Source organism: Parasteatoda tepidariorum, chromosome 6, assembly GCF_043381705.1.
Source record: "Parasteatoda tepidariorum isolate YZ-2023 chromosome 6, CAS_Ptep_4.0, whole genome shotgun sequence".
Lineage (NCBI taxonomy): Eukaryota > Metazoa > Arthropoda > Arachnida > Araneae > Theridiidae > Parasteatoda > Parasteatoda tepidariorum.
Window position 1 is genome coordinate 63,314,672 of NC_092209.1, and position 22,972 is coordinate 63,337,643.

Below are 22,972 nucleotides of genomic sequence, written 5' to 3' on the forward strand. Positions count from 1 at the left end.
TATATATATAATAATTTAAATTTTTATTTATTTTTTAAAGTATAAAAATAAAATAAAATAAGCAAAATTAAATAAAAATTTTTGAAAAAGAAGTTGATTATCTATACGTTTGTTTAACCAAAAAGTATCCAATTTTTTTAATTGTTAAGTTCAAAACCAATCATTTCTACATTTTATTTAAAAAAAATTGTTTCAATTCCCTCTAAATATGCATTATTTGTAAAATTGAAACGATTTGGCTTCAATTTGGCAAAATTTGCACCAACTTTCCTGGTTGGTGGGGATTTACATTTGCACCGGAAAATAATATGTAGAAACCAATTTTTGGGAAATAATTTTCTTTTCGTTTCATTTTTTTTCAGCACGGTGCATGAATATAGTAGCTGCATGAGAAACGTTGTCGAAAATCGCTGCGATGTTGATGCTCAAAAACTCGTCGAGGAAACAATAGTAACAGCTCTCAAGCAATCTTTTGGATACTGCAAACAGCTGGAAAGCAATCCGACCAGAAACTGCTTACGTGAATTTTCTGCCAGCCAAGGACACGCCACTGGAACACTGGAAGATACCGAAAACGGCAGCAGCATTCTTCAGACGCCACTGATTCTTCTTTTACTATTAATTTTGTTTTCAACATTCGTTGGTTCCTGACTTTGTCAAGATTCGTTAACCTGGAAGAAAAATATTTCGAAATTGATCTAGAGGTTTAATAAATGTTCACTGCTCTTAGGTTGGCGATATTGTGATGGCAATTCAGATACTTTGGCGTGATTGACAATGGATATTTTCGAAGCGTGTTGAGAAGCTACATTCCAAACAATGGAGAAAGGGCTTTCTTTAATGTGAAATAATGAATTAAGATAGATATTTTTGTGGTATTTTGGAGCTAAAAAATAGATTTGCTAAATCTGTATAAAAAAAAATCTTTTATTGAAATCAGCGTTTTACTTATTGATTAAATCAGAAAAAGGTATAGCCATGTTATCAACAGGTGCTTGGTTTTTACAATATGGATTTATGATATAAATTATTTAAGATATTAGATGAATATTGTTTCCTTACTATGTATGATAATTGCAGGCGTGTATTATATTGTAAATTGGTTGTATTGAATTTAAAATCATCATTTGAATATAAACTTTTGAATGTTCTTAAATGGATATGAAATATTTATTCATTTTTTATTGATACTGAATTTTTTTAAAATTTTCCTGGAAATACTTGCATTAAACTACATATTGACATGCTGCTGTTGAATTTTGCAATCGAATAATACTTGTTATACACATGCTCTGGAATGTTTTATTGTCCTTAACTATACCCTTGCTTTCCTCTGAATTTTAAAAATGTCCAAAAAATGTAAAACTTGTGTTAAACAAAATAAAAACTGATTTATCACTAATTATTCATAAAATGTATAACCGTTTTTTACACACAATCTTAAAAAGTGAAGAAAACAAAGGTATATCAAATAAAATTCTTTGTCCTGCTATTAATGGCAAAAGAAAATTAAATAACAAAAAACAACTTTTTTAAGATAATTAAACTATTAATAAACTCATCAATGAACATAATTCAATAACAAATCAATCATTGAAGAATACTACCTCGCGAATATAAATTTTTATTATTTTTTTATTCATTAAGTAGACTACTAAAATCTAAAGAGAGTTGCAACAAGTAGGTTTATAACTGTCCATTAGGGTTGCAAAAAAGAATGGTACGGGAATCACTTTCCATACTTGGTGAAATTTCCTTCGAATTTGGCTTTCAAAAAGCGTCAAAATTAGAGAGACGTTAAACTACATCAAAGTCGCGAAAATTATTGATTTATCTATTTAAACTGCGTGTGATATAGCGCACTGCTATAGACGTGCTATATAGAAAACTGATGTTGAAATCCTACTCTGACATATTTCTTATAAAATTGATGTACATTTTTCCCGTTTATAATTCAGGATGGTCACGGGAATATTTATTGTTAATGTTTCCTGCACTAAAAACATCAATTTTTTTTAACTATGTGCTTTTCATTTCAATTGATTTCAGTTAAATAGCACTTGGAATACCTTTTTCTGTAACTTTAATTTGTTTTTTTTATAATAATTCTTATAATAATAATTTTAAAATACATCTATAAATACAGTTAAAATCCATTTTCACCTCTAAGTTTAAAAAGAATCAGGTCTAAAACTTTTTTAATATTTTTGAAGTTAAATATATTCACTTTAAATAAATTCCCTATTTTTCCCGAAAATATTCTAAAACAAATACTCTTTTTTTGCATCCCCACGTCAATACATTTTCATGACAGCTTGCTTTTTTTTTCCTCTTCAATCCAGTTTTATTCCGTAAATCCATTTATACGCCTCAGATTTTCGGATAAGTCTATTCTTCTCTGTGAGAGAAAAACGAAAAGAAAAGAAAACTACATTAGGATATTCGCGAAAATCAAACTGCTTGGACTAGTTACGCACAAAAAGTTTTTGATTTTCTTTTATATATCTGAGAAAATAAGTGTATTATAGAAAAAATATTTTATTCAATTAGTAATTCACCTTTTTTAAAAAAAATATGTCTTTTTATATTAAATGAATAATCCCAAGAAACTTAAGCCAAACGATGTATTTGATGATTTAAATAAAGATAGTAATAAAAGTCGACATGTTTCGAGAGCTTGAAAATAGGTGCCCATTCTCACGTCTCGCCATACGTGAATGAGGAAGCAAAGGTCAATTGATGCAGAAAATTTAACGTTTCAACAAAAAAAGCAAATTAAAGGTGAGAAACAAAATTAGAAAAACTGCAGTAAACGAGGGCAAGATGTATTTTCCCGTGTTTTATTGATTTGGTATAGAAGTCATTTTTTTTAAAAGGGAATTGGTATTTGAATAAATCGCCATTCAGAGACAACAAGATAAGTTGATGAGACAAAGATTTTTCTCCTTTATTTTCTGTTTTTCGTCATTAACGTAACGTTTTCTGTTTCAAACTACTCTTGCTTTTTCATTCACATCTAGTGAATTTTGAGAATGGATGCCTATATTTTAGCGCTTGAAAATTGTCGACTTTTATTACCATAATCATAGCTTTGAAGTAAATGAAGTTTTTAAATCTTCAAGTAGGACTTTTTATAGTTACTTTTGTTTCAAAGATCGTCCTTGATTTTTTGAGGATTTCAGAAATTTATTAAACATTTAATCACTTTCCTTTGATTATCATCAGTAAAAAACTTAAAAAATGTTCTTCCAAATCAAGAATAAGATCCAAAATTTTTATTTATTTTTTTAACTGTCGGCAGTTTTCTGCAAATACTATTAGAACCTTATCTTTAAAATTCCAAAACGTCTTACACAAATCCCCCAAACTTAGTATATATACTTCTAATATTTATAATGCAAAATTGTAATATATACTACGATCTGTGAGTAAATTATTGCAATGCAAAATTTTTGTTTCATTTTTAAAATACTTCATGATCTAGAACAGATTCTAATAATGTTTTTGTCATTTCCTAAAATGTCGAAATCTTCAGTTTTCAGTAAACATTATTAGAATCTATCTTTTCGATTTCTGAAACTTCTTACATAAATCACTCAATAGCAGAAAAATTTCTAATATTCATGATGCAAAATTGTAATATATACTACAATCTGTGAGTAAATTATCGTAATGCAAAATTCTTGCTTTATTTTAAAAATACTTCATAATTTAGAACGGATTCTAATAATGTTTTTATTGTTTCCTAAAATATCGAAATCTTCAGTTTTCTGTAAACATTATTAGAATAATCTTTTCCATTTCGGAAACTTCTTACATAAATCATTCAAATTTTGCAAAAAAATCTCTTGACTTAAGATGCATAGTTGTAAAGTATTATGATATTATCTGAGAATAAGTTATAGTAAAAAATGAAGCAAAATGACATTAAAAAAGCTAATGATTTGCTTTACAATTTTTTCTTTTATGCTTCTCAATTATGTTTGTAAATCATTAAGTAGGATTTTTTGTATTTACTTTTATTTCAAAGACCATTCTTGATTTTTTGAGGATTCCAGAAATTTATTAAACACTTACTCACTTTCCTAACGTCTTTTTCTAAACGTCTTACATGTATCACTCAAACTTAACAGAAAAATTCCTAATATTTGTGATGCAAAATTGTAATATATACTACGATCTGAAAGTAATTTGTTGTAAAGCAAAATTCATGTTTTAATAAAAAAAAATTCATCAAAATCTGGAACAGATTCAGATGATGTATTTATTTCCTGAAATGTCGAAAGCTTCAGTTTTCTGTAAACATTATTAGAATCTATCTTTTCAATTTCTGAAACTTGTTACATAAATCCCTTAATCTTTACGAAAAAAAATTATACTTATGAGACAAAGTTGTAAAGTATTATGCTATGATCTGAGAATAAGTTATAGTAAAAAATAAAGCAAAATGACATTAAAAAAGCGAATGATTCACTTTACAAATTTTCCTTTATGCTTCTCAATTAAGTGAATATTTCCTGTTACACTTTTTACGCCTTTTCTCTGAAATCAATTATTGTCTGACCTCTTAAATGTAAGTTGTACTAGCTTACGTTTAGACAAATATCACAAAAATATGTGTCAAGAGATGGCATTAGAGAACACCTAACAATTTCTGTTATTCAGTTTATGAAGTTGTTTCTTCATAATAGAAGTTATGTAATACGTGTTTTACTACCGGCACAAACTTTACTACCACATTTTCCCCCCTTCCCCAAACAATCACTTTAAATATCGTATATAAACACAATCTTGTTCAGAGATTTTTATGATAACACGTGAAATAATACGTGAAAGATACTTTATAACTTTTTTTATTGAATTCTTATTATGAAAGAAAAATAAATACCGTAAAGTGAGGTTACTTTAAGAGACTTTTTGAGGTTTATTTTGGATATCTCATTAAAATTGCACAATATAGCTATGAATGTTTTGCAATATATGTTTGAACTCCTTCTTAATGTGGTAAGTAAAGTTGGATTCTAAATGGCTAGGAAAATTCAAAAACGAAATTGCTCCTGTAACCCAAAGAAGTGACTTTGGGTGGGGTAACTTAATTTATCTATTAATAATCGACTAAAACACTATTCTAGCACACAGTAAAATTTTTTGAAATCGAAACAAAATTTAAAAAATATTTATAAAAATTTTCAATGAGTACTTTATTTTTAAAATTATTTCAGGTAAAAACAAAATTATTCAAAGCAAAAGTATTTAATTTTTTTATAATTAAAAATAATTTTATTATTATTATTATTAACTCGAATATTGCTATTATTCTATTACCATTATGAATCCACATATTAATCTTATTAATTAAAACTTTATTATTTAAAATTAAACTTTGAAATCAGCAACAAACGATTTTTGTTTTTTCTTATTCCCTTTGTTTTTTTTTTGACAATGTTCAATTTATTATACTTTCTTGGCCTTAACAAAAACTGGTGCTTTATCTGTTTTTCTTCGATTATTTTCATTTCAATTAACTTAGCCTCTTACACTGGTATTGTTACATCAAAACAAACATCGTCCACATCAGTTGGTAATTACATTATTATAGCCTTCATTATTGACTAACACCTAATCAAAAATTGGTACAAAATCATCATCAAAAGTGCAATATTTTTGGTTTTTATAACATAAAATAAACTATAAGACATTAAGGTTTTTAATTATTAATAAATACGTTCATTATACTGGGAGTCTGAATGTTGGCTTATAGATAATAATACCTAAAATATATACATCAGATTAGATTTGAGGAATTTCATCACAGACAATAAAAAAAACGCAATCAAATTACAATTTTTGTAGATCAACATGCATAAGTTATCAGATAAATGATATTTGTTTCGCGATCTAATACTGCCCTTGATACTCAAAAAAATTCTGAAAAAATTCTATTTACTTTTGCTATTGATGAAGGCCATTTAACTCCAAAAACCACGAGTGCCCCAAAGTAGCCTCATTTGTCTCAAAATAACCCATCTTACGGCAAGTAATATTATCTGGTTAAAGACAAAACAAATGGTTTTTTTCCCCTCATATTAATAAAAAATAAATCTAATCATACTTTTGACAACTGTTTGTTTTAATGCAAAATGTGTATTTTGATGTGTAATAAAATGTTACATTTTAATAAATTTTGATTCGTGATTTTCTTTTTCCCAACAATCAAAGCAAAACATTCTCCTTCTTCAAATGCACTACATCCTATTAGAAGCCAAGACCTCCTCAATAAGCTTCCTCCAATGGATCTAATCGAAGCAAAACCAGTGACATAATTTCTTCTCGAAAACTGCGTTACGTAGTTGTTCCTCTTCTTCTAATTTCGTACAAGATTATTCAAATAAGCTTAACATTTCATTATAAAAACTACATTGAGAAAACATAATGTACCACAAGTTATTATTTACAAAGAAAATTTTAAATGAATACCTAATTGTAAATAAACACCTCAATCTTAATGAAATTTGTTTCTGAAATAAACTTGCAGTGAATGTTTATAAAGTTTTTTTTATATATTTTATTATTTATAATTTTTATTTTTACTCAATATTCATTATTCATTTTGAGACTCAAAGGAATATTAAATAATATTCACTATCAAAACAAATTATAGAATCACAAAAGCGTCTTCCTTTTCGTTAACGAAAAACAATCAACAATTTTTACATAACATAATTTTTAGAAAAATTCCTTAGGCACCATAATCAATTTTACTTTTTTAATTAATTAAATACAAAATTGCAAATTTTCAACATCAAAAAATTACTTTCAACTGATAAGGACGAAGTAATTTTTGATTAACAAAACATTTGCATTTAAAAATCATTTGTGGTTAAAAATTCATATGTAGTTAAAAATCATTTGTGGTAAAAAAATCAGTTGTAGTTAAAAATTGAATTTAAAAAAAATTTCAATGTAAAAATTTCAACCATTGGGCAAATTATACTTTAAATTGCTACACAGTTAAAAATACTACTAATTATTTCCATTATATGTAATAATTATTTCTAATAAATAATGAATATTTGCTATTTATCTCTTTGACGCAGATGGAACACACATGTCCCTTTTATATATATTTTAGTCTGACACTCTTATTACAAGCAAAAATATATTTTTATATTTTTTAATAATAAAAGACAGTCTAAAAGTTCCTAAAAAAATTGTTAGATTATCGGAATTATATTTGTTCTAAAATAGAAAATCCAAAGAAAGTAGTTTGAAAGGGAATGTCATTCATATTCACAAATTCATCGATAATTTATAGTATAAACTGAAGAAATTTCGATGCTGAATAATTGTTTCTCTTAAATGTAAATAAGTGCAAATTTGAAAAATTATTGTTTGGAAGTGAGCCGTGTTCGGAAGCTTTCACCTTTAACGCAGAAAAAAAAAACGGTGTTTCAAGCTGTATTTCATAATCATAAATTATTAAAAAGTTAAATATAATATTTTAAACTTAGATTGATATAAACTAAAATAAAATAATGAAAAAAAGTATGAAAAATAATGTTTAATCAAAAATCTGTGTTAAAGAGTTAAAAACTGATTTTGAGAATTAAAAAGCATGTAATTATATTTGAAGAGCAAAAATGAAAACAATTAAAAATCAAGTTATACAGTCGGATCTCTATTTAACAAAATTGCTAAATTTAAATAGTAAGCTCGTTATATGGAAAATTCGTTTAATAGAAAATCACCTTTTGAAATACTTAAAACAACACAAAACAGGCTTAAAATTCATAAACACTAGGCATAAGAAAATAAAAATGGATGCACCTTTATCTTGTAAACTAGTATCTACTATTTTATAAATATTAACCATAAAAGAAATCTGCACGGAAAGCAAGAATAGAGCAAAAACATTATCCAGTGCTATACGCTACATACATTTTCATGCTACATACATGTTCAACTAAAAAAAAGGTAGATTTATGTATAAAATTATAGCTGCATTTATTTTAAAAGTAATTTTAAACATACATCACCACATGTGTTATTAAGTTTAATTGAAAGTGATAAAATCCGTTCATTTTGTCAGAGTTTTTCGTGTGAAAGGGAAACGAAAGGGGAAAGGGATCTTACTGCTTTCTCTAAAAGTTAAGTGGCTTCGAAAATCAATTCAAGGTCATTTCCCCCATAAAATGCGTTAATGAGTTTGAAATATTCTGAAATATTTTGGGAAATAGGGAAAGTGGATCTCAAAGAAAAGTTCGTTAAATAGAAAATTCACTTCCCTATTTGGAAGTTATTTTACGAAGAAATTTCCAAAATGTTCTGGGTATCTCAAAAAAATTTACAAAATATAGAAATTCGCAAAATGGAAGTTCGTTAAATAAAAGTCCGACTGTATTTTAAATGGCAACATGTCTTTATTATATCTGTAAAATATTGTCTATTCATAAAGTAATAATAACCAGCATAACATAATGCAAATTAATAACCAGCACTTTCTATCACATTTCACCAAAAGGAACCATAAAAGTTTTAAAAAAAAAATTTATATTTTTCACGATTCTAAAAAATGAGAGCTAATAAAATTTCAAAGTAATCAGTTGGAAAAAAATTTCGCATTTCTAAGAAATTCTAACACTGAAAAATAATAAATTTTACATCTAACAAAATCTAAAAAGTAGTTATAAACGAATTTAATAAAAAAGCCGTTACAATAAAATGACAGGTATTACTTATAGGGGTAGGAAGCAGTTCTATACTAACTATATGTAAACAATCTTTCAACAGAAATCAGTATTTAAAATTTTTCATGGCGAAACTGCTGGCACAGTCTGAAAGATGCTCGAGGCTTTCAGAAATGATGTGATTTTCATGAAAGATCCGGATCGAGCAAAATAAGGAGAGCAAACTAATAACTTCTCTCTAGTTTTAATACCAAGAATTTTGAAATCATTCTATAGGAGTCTGATATTTATATAAGAATGCTTTTAAAATTATAGTGGTATTAGAAAACAAATGAACAGCCGCTAACTTCCCACTCTCATTTCGGTCGATGTAAATTTTTTATGGATTAAAAAGACACAGGAATAAAAGCCTCAGGAATGATCTTTCAAATTGTGCCAACAATTTTTCTAAGTTAAACCAACCATGCCAAACATTTCTGCTAAATAAAGATTGCTTACATAGAGTTGGTATGCAAGGGATTCCATACTTTTGAAAATTCCTTGTATGTTAAAAAAAGATATCAATATTAATATTTTTGTTTAAAATTGAAACTTTATAAACTAGTTTTAGTAGTTAGAAAAAGTAGTATCTGTCTAGAGGGTAAAAAAGATAAAAAAGAAATTAATATTTTGATAGATTAAAATCCACCGATGTTTATTTTTCCTTATAAAATGATTTTCTAAGATACTAAATAGCTATTTCTAAAACGAATTATAAAATTTCGAAAACAAACAAATCGTCTGAAAATTTCATAAAAGTATTTTAAAATATTCAAATGATCATAATAAACTTTACGTTCTTAAATAATCTGAAAGCTAAGAAAACAATAAACACTATATTGTACGAAGTGTAACTTACAACGTGTTAATTTAAACGAATAAAATTAAACAAAAATTTTTTTGAAATTTTAACTAATAAAAAAAAAAAAAATTCCACTCTCAAAAAATAAATTCCATTTAAAAATTAAAATCCAAAATCTTAAAAAATATATTTTTTGAACAAATGTATAAAAAACCTTCAATATTAATTAATATATAATTCCATATAATATATCTATCAATATATAATTCCATATCTATTAATATTTAATATTAATTCCATATTCATATTATAATAACTTAAAATTTATTTTTAAAATTCTTGCCAAACAATTACGTAAAAGCTCAATGCAAATCAATATTTTTGCAAAAAAGAAGCAAACGTGCTGTCGGAACCTACCGAATCACTACTGAGATCGGCGGAACTAAAAACAACAAAATGAAACTTGGAGGTTTTCTGTTTATTTTGATTATCAAATTGGTTTTGATATTTTCAGTTCTACCCTCCTCAGTGGTCATTGGTTAGATTTCGATAAAATTTTAATTTCTTCTTTACTCACGCTTTAATTTGTGTCCCCTACTACGAAAACTTTTCAACTTCATTCAGGGCAAATATTCCAAAATTAATTATAATTACTTACTAAATAGTTTAATGCATATTATTCAATAAAATATTGAACAACATATCGCATATATTCATTTAATAATCCATAGAAATTATTTGCTTTAAAAATGACCTAGAACGCTTGAAAAATCTTTTTATTTTTGAATAATTAACTACAAAAATTTAACATATCACACATTTTTACAATTGATTTTCATGCAGACATATTTAAATAATAGAGGTGAAATGTAAGTAGAGCGCACTTTACGATAATTTTTGTCCTCATAATAAAGACATGTGACTAACAAATCAAGAGACAGATTTTTTACTTTCCGTTTCTTCTTGTTATTTGAATCGGACAAAATCGATGCTAGAATTTTTAAATCAAAAATCTTAAAATATGGTGGTTTGTTGTGTTACAGTGTTAATATTATTTGGTTGTGCAAAACAAATTGCTAAAGAAGGAACTTATACACTTCAAAAGTAAGTTAAATTATACCTTTTTGGAATTACAGCTGCTTTATTTACTTTGTAGGTGAACTTTTAACTTGTTTTTCTTTTCCTTAAAAAATCGTAGGAATACCAATTATTCCATTTTATTCATTCTAAAATCCAAAATTGTGCTTTTATAACTTTTTGCGAATAAATATAAACAAATAAGAACACAACTTCATAAAGAAATGATCACAAAAAATTATATATTTTTCTTTTTATTTTAGTACTATATTTTTATTTAGTAACAGGAGAAGTTTTGACGATTTTGTTGTTTTATTTCTATTATGTTTATTTACTTCGTAATATTTTACTCTTTATAGTGCTGAAAGAATAAATTCTTCAATATATATTTTTTCTTCAATTTCAGTTGCTTGTATTGAATTAATTTTGTTCAAAAAATACATTAAGTCAGAGAGAAGATTGGAGCAAAACTATTCGATAAATAGAGGAAACTTTTTTTACCACTTAACTAATGAAATCGTCAGTTCTTTTTAATTTGAAATTTTCTGCTCTTTTTAAATTGCTATAACGCATGAAAAAAATTATTAAAGCTGGTTAACCTTATCAACCCAGTTGTAACGTTTAAATAACAAAGGAAAGTTCAAAAAAGAGAAGCGGATTTTTGCTTTGATTTTTTTTAAGGTGATTCAGTTCTTTTTTATTCCCAATTTTTATTTTATATTTCTATTCCTTTGACGTGTCTAAAATCATTTCTTGTAAATGTTTTTAAAAATATCCAAAGGCCTGAAAATATATCCATGACTTTACAAGATGCAGTATCATTGTAAAATCTATGGTATATTAAAATTTAAACGTGTTTTTTAATGTACTTCGATAATTCAATAAAAAATATTATTATGCAGGACAGTTACAAAATAACTTCAGGTGTTTCTGAAAACTACAGAAAAAAATTGTAATAAATCTTATTAAAATATTTATTTTTACCCTCTTTAAAACCATTAAAAAATTGAAATTATCTTTATTTTATAAACATGTAAACAATTTTGCTCAGTTTATATGTTTCAAAAAATGGGAATTCTTAAACAAATTTTAATCTAGTAAATTCTTCTCGAAAAATATCCAGTATTTAACTGCTAATCTTAATGCTTTTGAAGCTTTTTATTTTCTAAGTCACTAATCAATGTTTAATATTCTTAATTAGTAGTATATTAAACTGTAAAAAATATTATTCGATTTTTTTTTTTGTTAGGACTTAATCCTCTATGAAATTGCTGAGTCTGGGATAAAGAAAAATATAAAAAGAAATATGTACATATTTACAAAATCACTATATATTTATGTCAGTAGATTGTATATGTTTGCAACAATTCTCGTCGTACACTTCCAAAAATAGAATTAAAGATCATTTTACTTCATTTATGATTCTAAACAAGAATCAGTCTAACAATTATTCAAATTGAATGCATGTTATGCAACAATATAGTATTAAGTAACTATACAGTATCAAACTTGATGCTAGTAAAATATGACTAGAATCAAGCTGCTGAAAATAAATTTCAAATTCATTTCACTTCATCTATGATGCCCAAACCAGAATCATTAGAAATGTTACTTGAGCTGGAGACTGTAGATATCACCGTCTCAGTGGAAACAGTTCTTGAAATTACATTAGCAATACCGGTAAATGCTTTTGAAGCTTTGCCAGAACCTGAATTGAGGGAAATAAATCGGAAGACTTTCCGTGCTGATCCACAGTACAAAGCATATACTCTCTTATTGCATACAAAAACACAAAAAATAAACAGTCCCTGTAAGGTATTAAAGATTATAAAAAGATAAGTGAGGATTTTTCCTGTCAGTTTTTCTTCCCTTACGTAAGCTGCAGCAAATGCTAGAGCCCATGTCAGTCCAATAACAAAAGCCATTCTAGCGTACAGCAACACATCTCTTTTTCCCGATTGTTTATTCTTCTGTTGACTTAAATGAATCACGTGTTTCACATTTCGAATAGAAAGTATTGTCAGTACAAAAAAGCTGAAGTTTACCAACATGATTATCGCTAAAGGAGAAGCAAAATAGGTCACTGCGGCTGTCTTACTTGTAATCCAGCAAATATCCCCATTGCCATAATGCGGCGAAAACTCTGACTCTTCCAAAAATTTATCCAATAGCGAAGTGGCAAGAATAATCAGTAAAGGAATACCATAAGCATATAACATGTATCTGGGCAAATATTTCCTTTTACTGCGTATATTATTCAATATTGTTTTGGCACCAAAAGTCTTGAACAAATCGTAGGCCATAACATTCATCCACATGAAACAACATAGAATTTCATAATGCAGTATAGTGGCAACAGCTTTGCAGGCTTTACCGGTAACTGAGCTTCTTTGCCCAAAAACGTATGTTATCTGCATTGCAAGCAAGGAGAATGTCAAGTTCATAGTGTTGCATCCTGGTAAATTGCGTAAGCTTGAAAAGAAAGAATACGTAGTCAAAACTACGATCATAGCTGCTATTGATATCCATGAAAGAGCATAACTTACGAAAGCCTGAATGATGTCTGTTTCTATATCAAATTTAACACCAAGAGATCCAGGTGATTTTGAAAAGCAAACCATAACAGTTCCATTTTCGCCTTTTTCAAAAACGGTGCTGTCGATCGCTTCCTTACCCGGACTCCTGCTTAAAAGTACTAAAGAGCCATTTTCTAAAATGTCATATTCATCCTTTTCAAGAACTATTCGAACACAGGAAGAATTTAATCTTTTCTTCCAGTCACACACAATAGCTAGACCACTAACATTAATTAAATCTCTGCTGTACTGATAACCTTGGTACAGAATATCAGCAACAAAATGTCCTTTGGGGTAAAACTTTCCTGTTTTATTTATATATAGTCCCTTTATTCTATTTTCTGCGCTTAATGTGTCATTATCTTCTAATATAAGTTTAAACTCAGAATTCCAATATATTCTTTTTTGATCCCCATCGCTTTCCTTGCACCAAGATTTTAGGAATTCAACTGATTGTTGCATTTCGTAAATCCGACCCGTAATATTCTTCAAACCAAATTCAAATCCATTTGAAGATACAGCAGATGCCAGCATGGATACGATGCTATCTACGGATGGTTCGGGCTCTATTTCGCTAGAGCTCTCATACAAATCCAAATCAATGGTAAAAGTAATCGGGTGTGACTCGTCATCTATTTCTTTAATGTACATCAAAGTTTCATTCTTGCTTTCAAACTTTCCGAAAGATATATTAAATCGGACGTTTCTTATTCGATCTGAACTAATATTAAATGAAACTGAAAATGACTCACGTATATTTTCGGATATTCCCTCCAGGTCTAGGTTATTAAACTGTAGAAAGTCAATAAGTTCTATCTCTGCGCTTAAAGTCAAATGAACAGACTGTGCTTTGGGATCAGGAACAGGCACAGTTACATTGTCAAGCGAAGTATCATCTAAAATTGGCTCTTTTCTTACGCATTTATAATCCACTAAGACAAAGTTGGTACTGCAATGAAGCATGCGACAAATCTTGCTAAAAGGATCCCAAATTTTGCCTATGCCACAGCGTTCCTGATGACCCTTCATCTCTGCATCGCCTTCTGATGAAATGTAAACTCTTTGTCGTCCATCCAAACCAAAATTCAAAAGCATTGAGAATGCAGCCGGCATATCATCCAGTTTTATGCCGTCTCCTTCTTTAGTGATACGAAGGTTCGGCCTTCCTTTACCTCCTTTGTTACCTTTAGAAGCAGAATCAATGAGGTAGGGAGAAGCGCACCTAATCTCATCCAAAGATTCATTGTGACAATACGCGCAGTAAATATTTTTGTAAAACCTGCGTTGACCATTCCTTTTAGGACCACCCATGACAGGATCAAAAAAACTTGAGCACATTTGAGAGATAATAGAATCAGTATCACAAGAATCAACAATTTTTTCGTAGCATTTCCGAATGGAATACGACTTAGACTTGTTCTGTGATTTTATTTCAGCAACCACCTCCCTTAAATGAGGTGTTTTATAATTGTTTTGGTAATTGCAAGCGGCACAGTAAGAGTTTTTGTATAGTATTTGGTCAACGCCAATAACAGGCCAGTAGTGTTTGTCACAGTTTTTGCAAACTGAAGCGGTCATTTTTTGGCATTCATTCGAAACGAGTTTAGGACAACGCGGGTCGCCACTTCCATTGCATAGAGCTGCTAAACGCTCCCAGCATTGTGGATAATAAGTGGATTTACAATCCCCACTCTCTGATAACAGATCGGGTAAAATGCATTTAGTAGGCAGATTGGCATCACACAGACTTTTAATGGACGCATCTTTCCAGTTTTTTGAGCACTTAGATACCATAAATATCGGAAAAGTTTCAAGTAAAGATTCACATTTCGATTTGGTTTTAAAAGGGAGATGCTGCACATCTTGGGCCACATTCTCTTTACATTCACTTTGGTAATCGGCACAACAGTCACCAAAATATGAGCATTGCTCATCACAGTTGCAAGTATGAGTGTATCCTTTGTGCACGCTGCCACAACGATTAACACATGTGTCGTACGGTGGGCAAAGTGTTGTAAGGTTTTTCTTACTAATTAAATACTTGAGTGGAGTGCTCGCCTGGGCTTCATGAATAATTTCGTAAACATCTTGAAGACCTTCCAAAGATGGATAAATCTCAACTGCTTTACATGCCTCCTCAAAAGAATTTTGGTCACATTTTTTAAGGTTATCATCAGCAATCAAAAGTTTTGTATACGTTAGAAACAAAATGCACAATAAAAATGGAGTCATTCTGTAAAACGATATCCTAGATCTAAGTTTTGAAGCGATGTATAAGTTTTTGTCCTTCGAAAATCATATTTCCTTATCATAAATACAGCTCTTGATTAACCTTAGATTAATGTTTATATTTTTAACTCAGAAATCCTGTAGCAACAAGTACTATATCTTAGCAAGATTCAATTTGCGTCAACAGCAAAGAGCTAAAGAATCAAAATATTTTCATTTGCTGATTTAATCCTGAAAATCAGTTCTGATGATGTAAATGACGTAAGTTTGGAATATGCTTCTTGAAGTTAATATTCCAGAGATTTCTTTATCAACACGTTTGGAAAATAAACGCCTACAGATATGATTAAAAACTTAAAACTTCATCAAAATGGCGCTTCTTATCTTTAATATTGTCTTCTTTAAAAGCAGATGGTATAGTTCACATAAAACAAGCACCATATGCCTAAAATATTGTCCTTTAATTCTTTAATGGGTAATGGATGTAAATGTAACAACAAAACTATAAATATTTCTTAAAAATAAAAATTGATGGAAAAGAATGTTATTGTTGCAACTATAAAATAAATAGTATAAGGGTGAAGAGCGTAAGAAAAACAATCAAACAATTGAAATTTCAATCAACCCAGAATTTTTGATTCCAATATTCTTTTGGCGATATATTTGTATGTTAAAAGCAATTCGTTGTTATACTTTGTGCACAATTGGATGATAATAATAAGTTTTGATAAAGGAATAGATATCAATATTTCTTAAGGCGGCTGCAAGACTATATCAATTAAAGAGATAAAATATTTAAGTATGTATGAAATGGATACTTGAGATATTTTTACGCTTTTAAATGTTTACGTTGTGTTTTATTAAAAATATATTAAACTAACTAAACTTTAACTATAAATTTTATTAAACATATTAAAAAGTACAGATCAAGGATTTTTCAAATTATTTTTCATTCTGTGCACCACTTTCACAACTGAAATAAGGTTTCCAGCACTCCAAACTATAAAATGTAAATGCACCTTCATTTAAAATTCGAAAATTTGCAAGTTTCTTTTTTTTTAGTAAGCAACGAAAAAACACACACACTCACAGAAAATGTTGAATATAAGTAACGTAAAGCATTCCTGCAACAGCACGGTGTGGGCCAGAGAGGGTCATAAAGGATAAGGCTCTACAATTTCGTGACCAACGGCACGACTGGGGCAATACGGTCAGTACTGCCCACAGGCCGCCTTTACTTCCCTGACAAACTGGCACCCACCGATCTGAAGCTGGGTGGGTTTCAAGCTGCCGCTGGGGAGCGAAATCGGTTATGAAAAAAATAAAAATATTGGTTGAATCGGACAATTCTATGTATGGCCGATATTAGCTGAATAGCATCTATAAAATATCGGGTTGACAATTCTACATTAGGCAATATTGGTTGAATAATAGCTCGAAAATATTGGTTAAATCGGACAATTCTATATAGAGCCGATATAGGTAGAGAAGTGGGTGTAAAATACTGTGCGAATTGGTAAATTTTACATAGGGCCAATCTTAATAGTTTGAGATTTGCTTGAAATATTCTAGTTAACTATTTCAGGCGATGTTTTAAGTTGCGAAATTCGACTCAAAAACGTACTTTCTCAGCATAAACATGCCCTTCTTTCAATGGATTCGGATTTTTCACCCCAAAATATAGGAAGTAGTCGCAATCTAGGAAATATGGTCACAAACGTTTGGTTAGGAGGAAGGTCAAAATTTTAGTCCCTTTAATGTTAATTTTACTTTTTGCGTATGTCACCCTATCTCGATAATTTTTCAAGAGAATTGAAAATTTCTTGCATGTGAAAATAAAGTTCGTTATTCCAAAAATAATTCCATACACAATATAATTTTAAATAAACATTCATTATTTTAATTATTTATAACCGAAAAACTTTTGATTTGTAGGGTTTAAAATTTTTTACACCGTTTTAAAAATGTAATTTTAAATGGCACAATACAAAATTTGAGTGAAAAAGGTTCAATGGTTCCTGGGAAATTGAATTTTAAAAGAACGTCGCCTGTACTAATTAATTAGCAAATTCATGGTCACCACTTTAACCTTCAAAAATGAAATCCTACAACGTGGGGATCCGATCTTTAGATAAAAAGTTATTCAAGGTGGTTCGTTCTTTGTTTTGCGCTCTGTATAGGTTCTGAAATAAGAAACTGGTGTAACGGATTAATGTCCACGGATGGATAATATCATTATAATAAAATGTGCTTCAGAAATAAAATTTTTGCGATAAATAAATATTAAGGTCCTCAGATGCACCTTTCTAAATGATTCTCAAGCACCTTTGTCCAAATAAAGGATCAAACACATATTTGCAAACAATTCGAGAATAAGAGAGACAAAATGAAGGGAAATTCTTTGGGCAAATATATCAGAAGTATCGCAAAATCGACAATACCAAAAAAGTAATGCCGCGAGCTCAAGATCATAAGTTGATAGGCATCACAGCAAGATAATCCAAAAAAATATAACAAAATATGACTGGAGGAGGTTTTAATATGTAGAATGGTCATGTCGGCTAATCCTCCTTCATTTAAAACAATTTCAAGCCTCCGTGGGTTTCTGTCAGGAAAGTGGCGAATTGCAATTGGATGTAATAATTACCTGTAAGCGACTTCATTTTGGGCATTCTCTTATACCACGATTAAAAAGCCAATTAGGATTGACACATACGCGTGATGCTACTTATGGGTATCCAATTAGATCTAATCTGAAAATTGACACAGCGTGAAACAAACCAAGCCTAAATGCTGTAACGTTAACCCGCCGAACACCACTACGTAATTTGGGTCATCCATGGAATTTAAATCAAGATTTTTTTTATTTAAATCCCATGGTCGGTCCTTACCACGCATTCTTCTCCTCAAGTTGTAAGTAGCCAATTGCGCTGTCAAGAACATCCCAGATATGCCCGATGGGACTCATGTTTTGAAAATCTGACTGATCAGTACATCTTCGACTTCATGATATTCTACGCGTTTTTCTACCATAAAAATGGGCTGTGAACTAACTACGTCCCTGAACAATCTTACATAGATAAGACGCTTCTAAGTTCTCACCTGTTTTGTCTAAGAAAAGTTAGGGTGCCTTTCGGACACTCAAGGTCAGAGGAGAGTCTGCCTGCACTATTGCTGGAAACATCAACTTAGAGCAATAGATCTGTGTTTTTCTTCCCTAATAAAAGACTATTCAATCTAACCATTGTTCATGATGCGTTCACAAATGGAAAGAGTGTGGGAAACCGGTATCATCCCTCCAGCATCATATAGGGGTTCAGGAGTTATATTACAGCGGAGACTGGCATGACATTGATCCAATTCCTGCACGCCTTCCGGGGAGGCACCATGACCTCCTTGAGGTGTAAGGGTTGAGATCTTAAGAGCTATGCTTGAGATTATTCAAATGCATTTTTTTAAACATTATTACTAGTATTGAGAGAGAGAGAGAGAGTTTTTCAAAGAACACGTAGGCACCTTTTAATTATACTCAAAAAAACTCATCTCCATAGGCATCAAAATACAATAATCGTTTCAACTCCCATTTAAGTAATTAGGAAGAACTAAAATTTCGTAACGATGATAATGTAGGTGAAAGAAAACAAACGCTATTCAACGTATGGTGATTCTCACGAAACATGACAATTTGGACCAAAAAATTTCTTGAAATTTAAAGTCTTCAATATAATCTAAAATTTTTTTTGTATACTTCTTTAGTTACACTTATTAATATCTTGCATACAGCAGTGTAGTTAATTGATATTCGTCGAGAAAAAAAAATAAAATAGAAATTCACCAAATCTTGAACACCAGGAAAATGACATATTAGCTTAGAAGTTAAAAAAACAGTCATTTTAAGTTAATAGTGAGTAACTTACCTTAAGCCTTTATGTAAGATGAACCATAAATTGCTTAAATTAATTCTTTTTGTCCACTGTCGAATGAATAAAAAAAAATTTTGTTGCTGATATGTACAGAATAAAATTTTTAATAATTAATAATCAATCATTAAATAAATAAATAACTTTGATTACATCCAAGCATATTACAATCATACATAAACTTGGTATTAGGTTAATATTTGCTTTCCCTCCTTACAGTATTAGCAGTTTAAAAAAAATTCTGGTAACACTTCAACGTCCTGGCATTCATAAGACAGGAAAATGACAGCCAGGATAAAGAGAAATTCGCCATTTTATAGCATATAACTTTATTTTATTTAATATTTTTGCATAAGACGTTTATTTTCTGCAAAAAACAACAGGATTTCTTAAAATAACTCAGATAAATCTATGTAGTTTATGTTATTAATGATTTCAAGAAGACAGGAAAATGACAACACAAAAACCTACTCACCTTGAAAAATTTTTTGAAATAGATTTTGACCCAGAAAAATTGGTTCTTTATTCATGCAATAAGACATGTTCATATAAGAGGGTATCTAATCAATCTATTAACATAAGATATTGCCTACTGGCTCTATCTATTTCGGTTATGAACCACTAAATAAAAGTAGCCAAGGAAATGACAGATTTTCTTGGGACAAACAAATTATTGAAAGAAAAAATTAATTTAAACGAAGTTTTTGCAAATAGTACCCTCTGCGTGTACTCTAGAGATGCTTACACCGGGTGAGATAAAAAAAAAATTAGATATTGAAAATTTTATGGGAAGTTTTGAAGCTAGTTATTATTGAAAACATTGTTTGGGACATGCCAGGAAAATGACATTTTGATATTCAATAAGATTTTTTAACTATACAAAACAGTCAATGCTAGTGCAAAGTCATTTTAAAATGCTATCAGCAATGCTATTTATTGATTTTCTTTTAAAAAAGTTACTTTAGTATTAGATCTTGGTGCAAGGGACAGTGAATTGTCATGTTTCGTGAGAATCACCCATATATATACTTACATAGTAATCTATAGGGACACATTGCGGGCCCCTTATTAGGCCTATAATTATATCCTCTGGTAGGGTAGACTAGTACCCGGTAATATAATACGTGGTCCAGTTTGAATGTTATGGGTCAATATTAAGGGGAGATATAGGGCATGTTGTAATACAGAATATTGACATCGAATTTCTTCGTTTTTAACGCTATTCAAAGTACTGTTATATATATATCTATACTTACATAGTAACCTATAGGGCCACATTGTGGTCCCCCTATTAGGCCTATAATTATTTCCTCTGGTAGGGTACACTAATACTCGTTAATGAAACATTGAAGCATCAGCTTCGATGTAGAATACAGAAAAATAAGGATGAAAAACACTTCAAATGAACAGTGTGAAATGAATAAAATTAAAACTGAATCTGCCAATAAAAAAATAGGAATCAAAATATATCAGTAGAAACGAATCGAAAGAAAAACAAAAGTAAGCAGTGGTATACAGTAAAGTATACATAAAAAGGGTTTCCCGATTAAAGTTTTAATAAATACGCATTTTTTTAAAAAAAAATTATAAATGGCTTTCTTAAAAATCTCTAACTCAGCTGAATTAAATTGGAATTAATGATTTTCCGAAATTATTTGACGTAAAAAGAACATAATAGTGTCGAGCGGATATGCCTATTTTTTTAAAAAAATTATTAACTTTTATTCACTTTTAAACGACACTCGACTCGTGTCGAACATTGCGAACTTTTAACATGGCCTAAATTCTTATTTTTACATGCTGTTATATTTTTTTCTACTGTTTCTTTTTCTTCATACTTATCATATATTCTTTTTTTTTATTACTATTTCTTCGATTTTCTTAAGCTTTTGCCAACTTCTTAAGTAGTCAGATGCCTTGAAACATCAAAATAGTTTAGTATCATGTAGTCCAATATATGCACACCTAGTCCTGAAGCTATCATACATGCTCAAGTATTAAAAAAAAAGTCTGCCTCTTTATAACAAATGCATTTTTTCTGAGGGTGAACCAATGTTAGTAGACAATATTTGCTATGTTCTTTTCTTAATTGTAAGATAATTGATGAACGTAATAACTATTGATGAAAACAAAAACTTAAGACTATTTTGTAAGACGGAATGTCCAGAAACAAAGAAAATAAACAGTATACATTAAATATTCATATGAATAAAGCAAAATCAGAAATAAAGCAGACACTTCTTATTCGGTATTTCGCCACTGAGGAAGATTTTTGTTTAAAGAACTACAACATTGGATTTTTTGTGCCATTATTTGCACTTTATTTCCGTTGTTTAGCTTATTCATAAGTACAATAAAATATATACTAATTTCATTTGGATATCACGTATTCACTTCCTTTTTAGCCTAAATGAAAAATGGACACGCGTAATAGTATCAGAAATACAGTAGTGGTAGCAGCGCTATCATTCTGAGTCATTACGGAAGGTAGGATTAATCAACTGCAGATTGTGTTTAACTAATCTGAAAGCATTTAAAGTGAAAGTAAAATCGCACTAAAAATGGATGCACCCAGAACAAAAACACCTGGTAAAGTTTCTAAGGATTAAAAAACTCCACTTACTGCAAACATTTATCGTAGAAAGGAGGCAACTTTTTGTAATGACTAAGAAGAACGTCAGTGAATAAGCTGTGTTTTCTGAGAATTGTCACCATGCTATCAACTTCTGTCACTAAAAAAACCATACTAGCGCACGTTGTTCTAGGATAAAGCCATCTTCGTTTCGACTGACCGTTTAGTTTGCTTTAAATGCTCTTTGGCGAACTGTTTACAGTGATACACAAACTAAAATGCAGCAACGCCACCCGAAGACAAATTTTGAAACTCAGTAGGAGTAAAATAATTACCTTAAGAGAAAACAGCAAACCGAACATTTTTTTCCCTCCCTCTATTTTTCTCTAAATGATTTTACAAATCATCAGGAACTATTGAGACATCCGGAAAATTTTTTTCCATTTACACACACTTGTCAGACCAATATTTCTCAATAAGTCAACAGATTATACACACAAAATAAAACTTATTTCAAAGATAAATATTTTCTAACACTGCCTTTGGAACATATTTTGACAAGTGTCTTAAACTACGATCGAGGGACATAATGTAAAAAAAAAGAATAGCTCTAATTTTTTTTCTTCAAAAAACTTGGATTTAATACTTTTTGATTCCATGAGATATAACCAATCATTCTTTATTTTCATTTCTGTTTAGCCTGCAGATTATGCACCCAAAATATATTTATAAAAAAAATATTTAAAGAATAAATATATTGTAACAGCCCTTGGAACATATATTAACAGATGTCTTAAATTACGATCAATGGATATAATGCACTGTAAGGTCGTCGATAGCGTGGACTGTATGAAGAGGTTATAAGTAATTCTAGGCGACTGGTTACAAACAAAACAATTTTATTGAGAGATGTGGCGATGGNACATTAAGTCCAGGTCACTTCATAGTTGGGAGACCAATAAATGGCCTTCAAGAACCTCTACTTAATGATATCAAGGAAACTCATTTGTCCAAATGGCAAAGGGTAACTAAATTTAGTCAACAAATTTCTCCCTGGCACATACGCCCTC

The 22,972-nt window shown here is 29.6% G+C and overlaps 2 protein-coding genes across 2 annotated transcripts in view; one reads left to right on the plus strand and one right to left on the minus strand.

Annotated features, from left to right (window-relative positions):
- LOC107445793 (uncharacterized) overlaps positions 1-6,186 on the plus strand; it is a gene marked incomplete in the record, with an annotated part of 113,617 nt that extends 107,431 nt beyond the window's left edge. Inside the window, 1 exon segment of the mRNA XM_071182450.1 lies at positions 367-6,186. Coding sequence (XP_071038551.1) covers positions 367-651 — 285 coding nt within the window.
- Positions 6,187-11,920: 5,734 nt separating this feature from the next.
- On the minus strand, positions 11,921-15,726 carry LOC107445792 (uncharacterized). The gene has a single exon (XM_016060274.3). The coding sequence runs from the start codon at positions 15,411-15,413 to the stop codon at positions 12,168-12,170; it is 3,246 nt and encodes a 1,081-aa protein (XP_015915760.2). The 5' UTR covers positions 15,414-15,726; the 3' UTR covers positions 11,921-12,167.
- Positions 15,727-22,972: the final 7,246 nt, after the last annotated feature.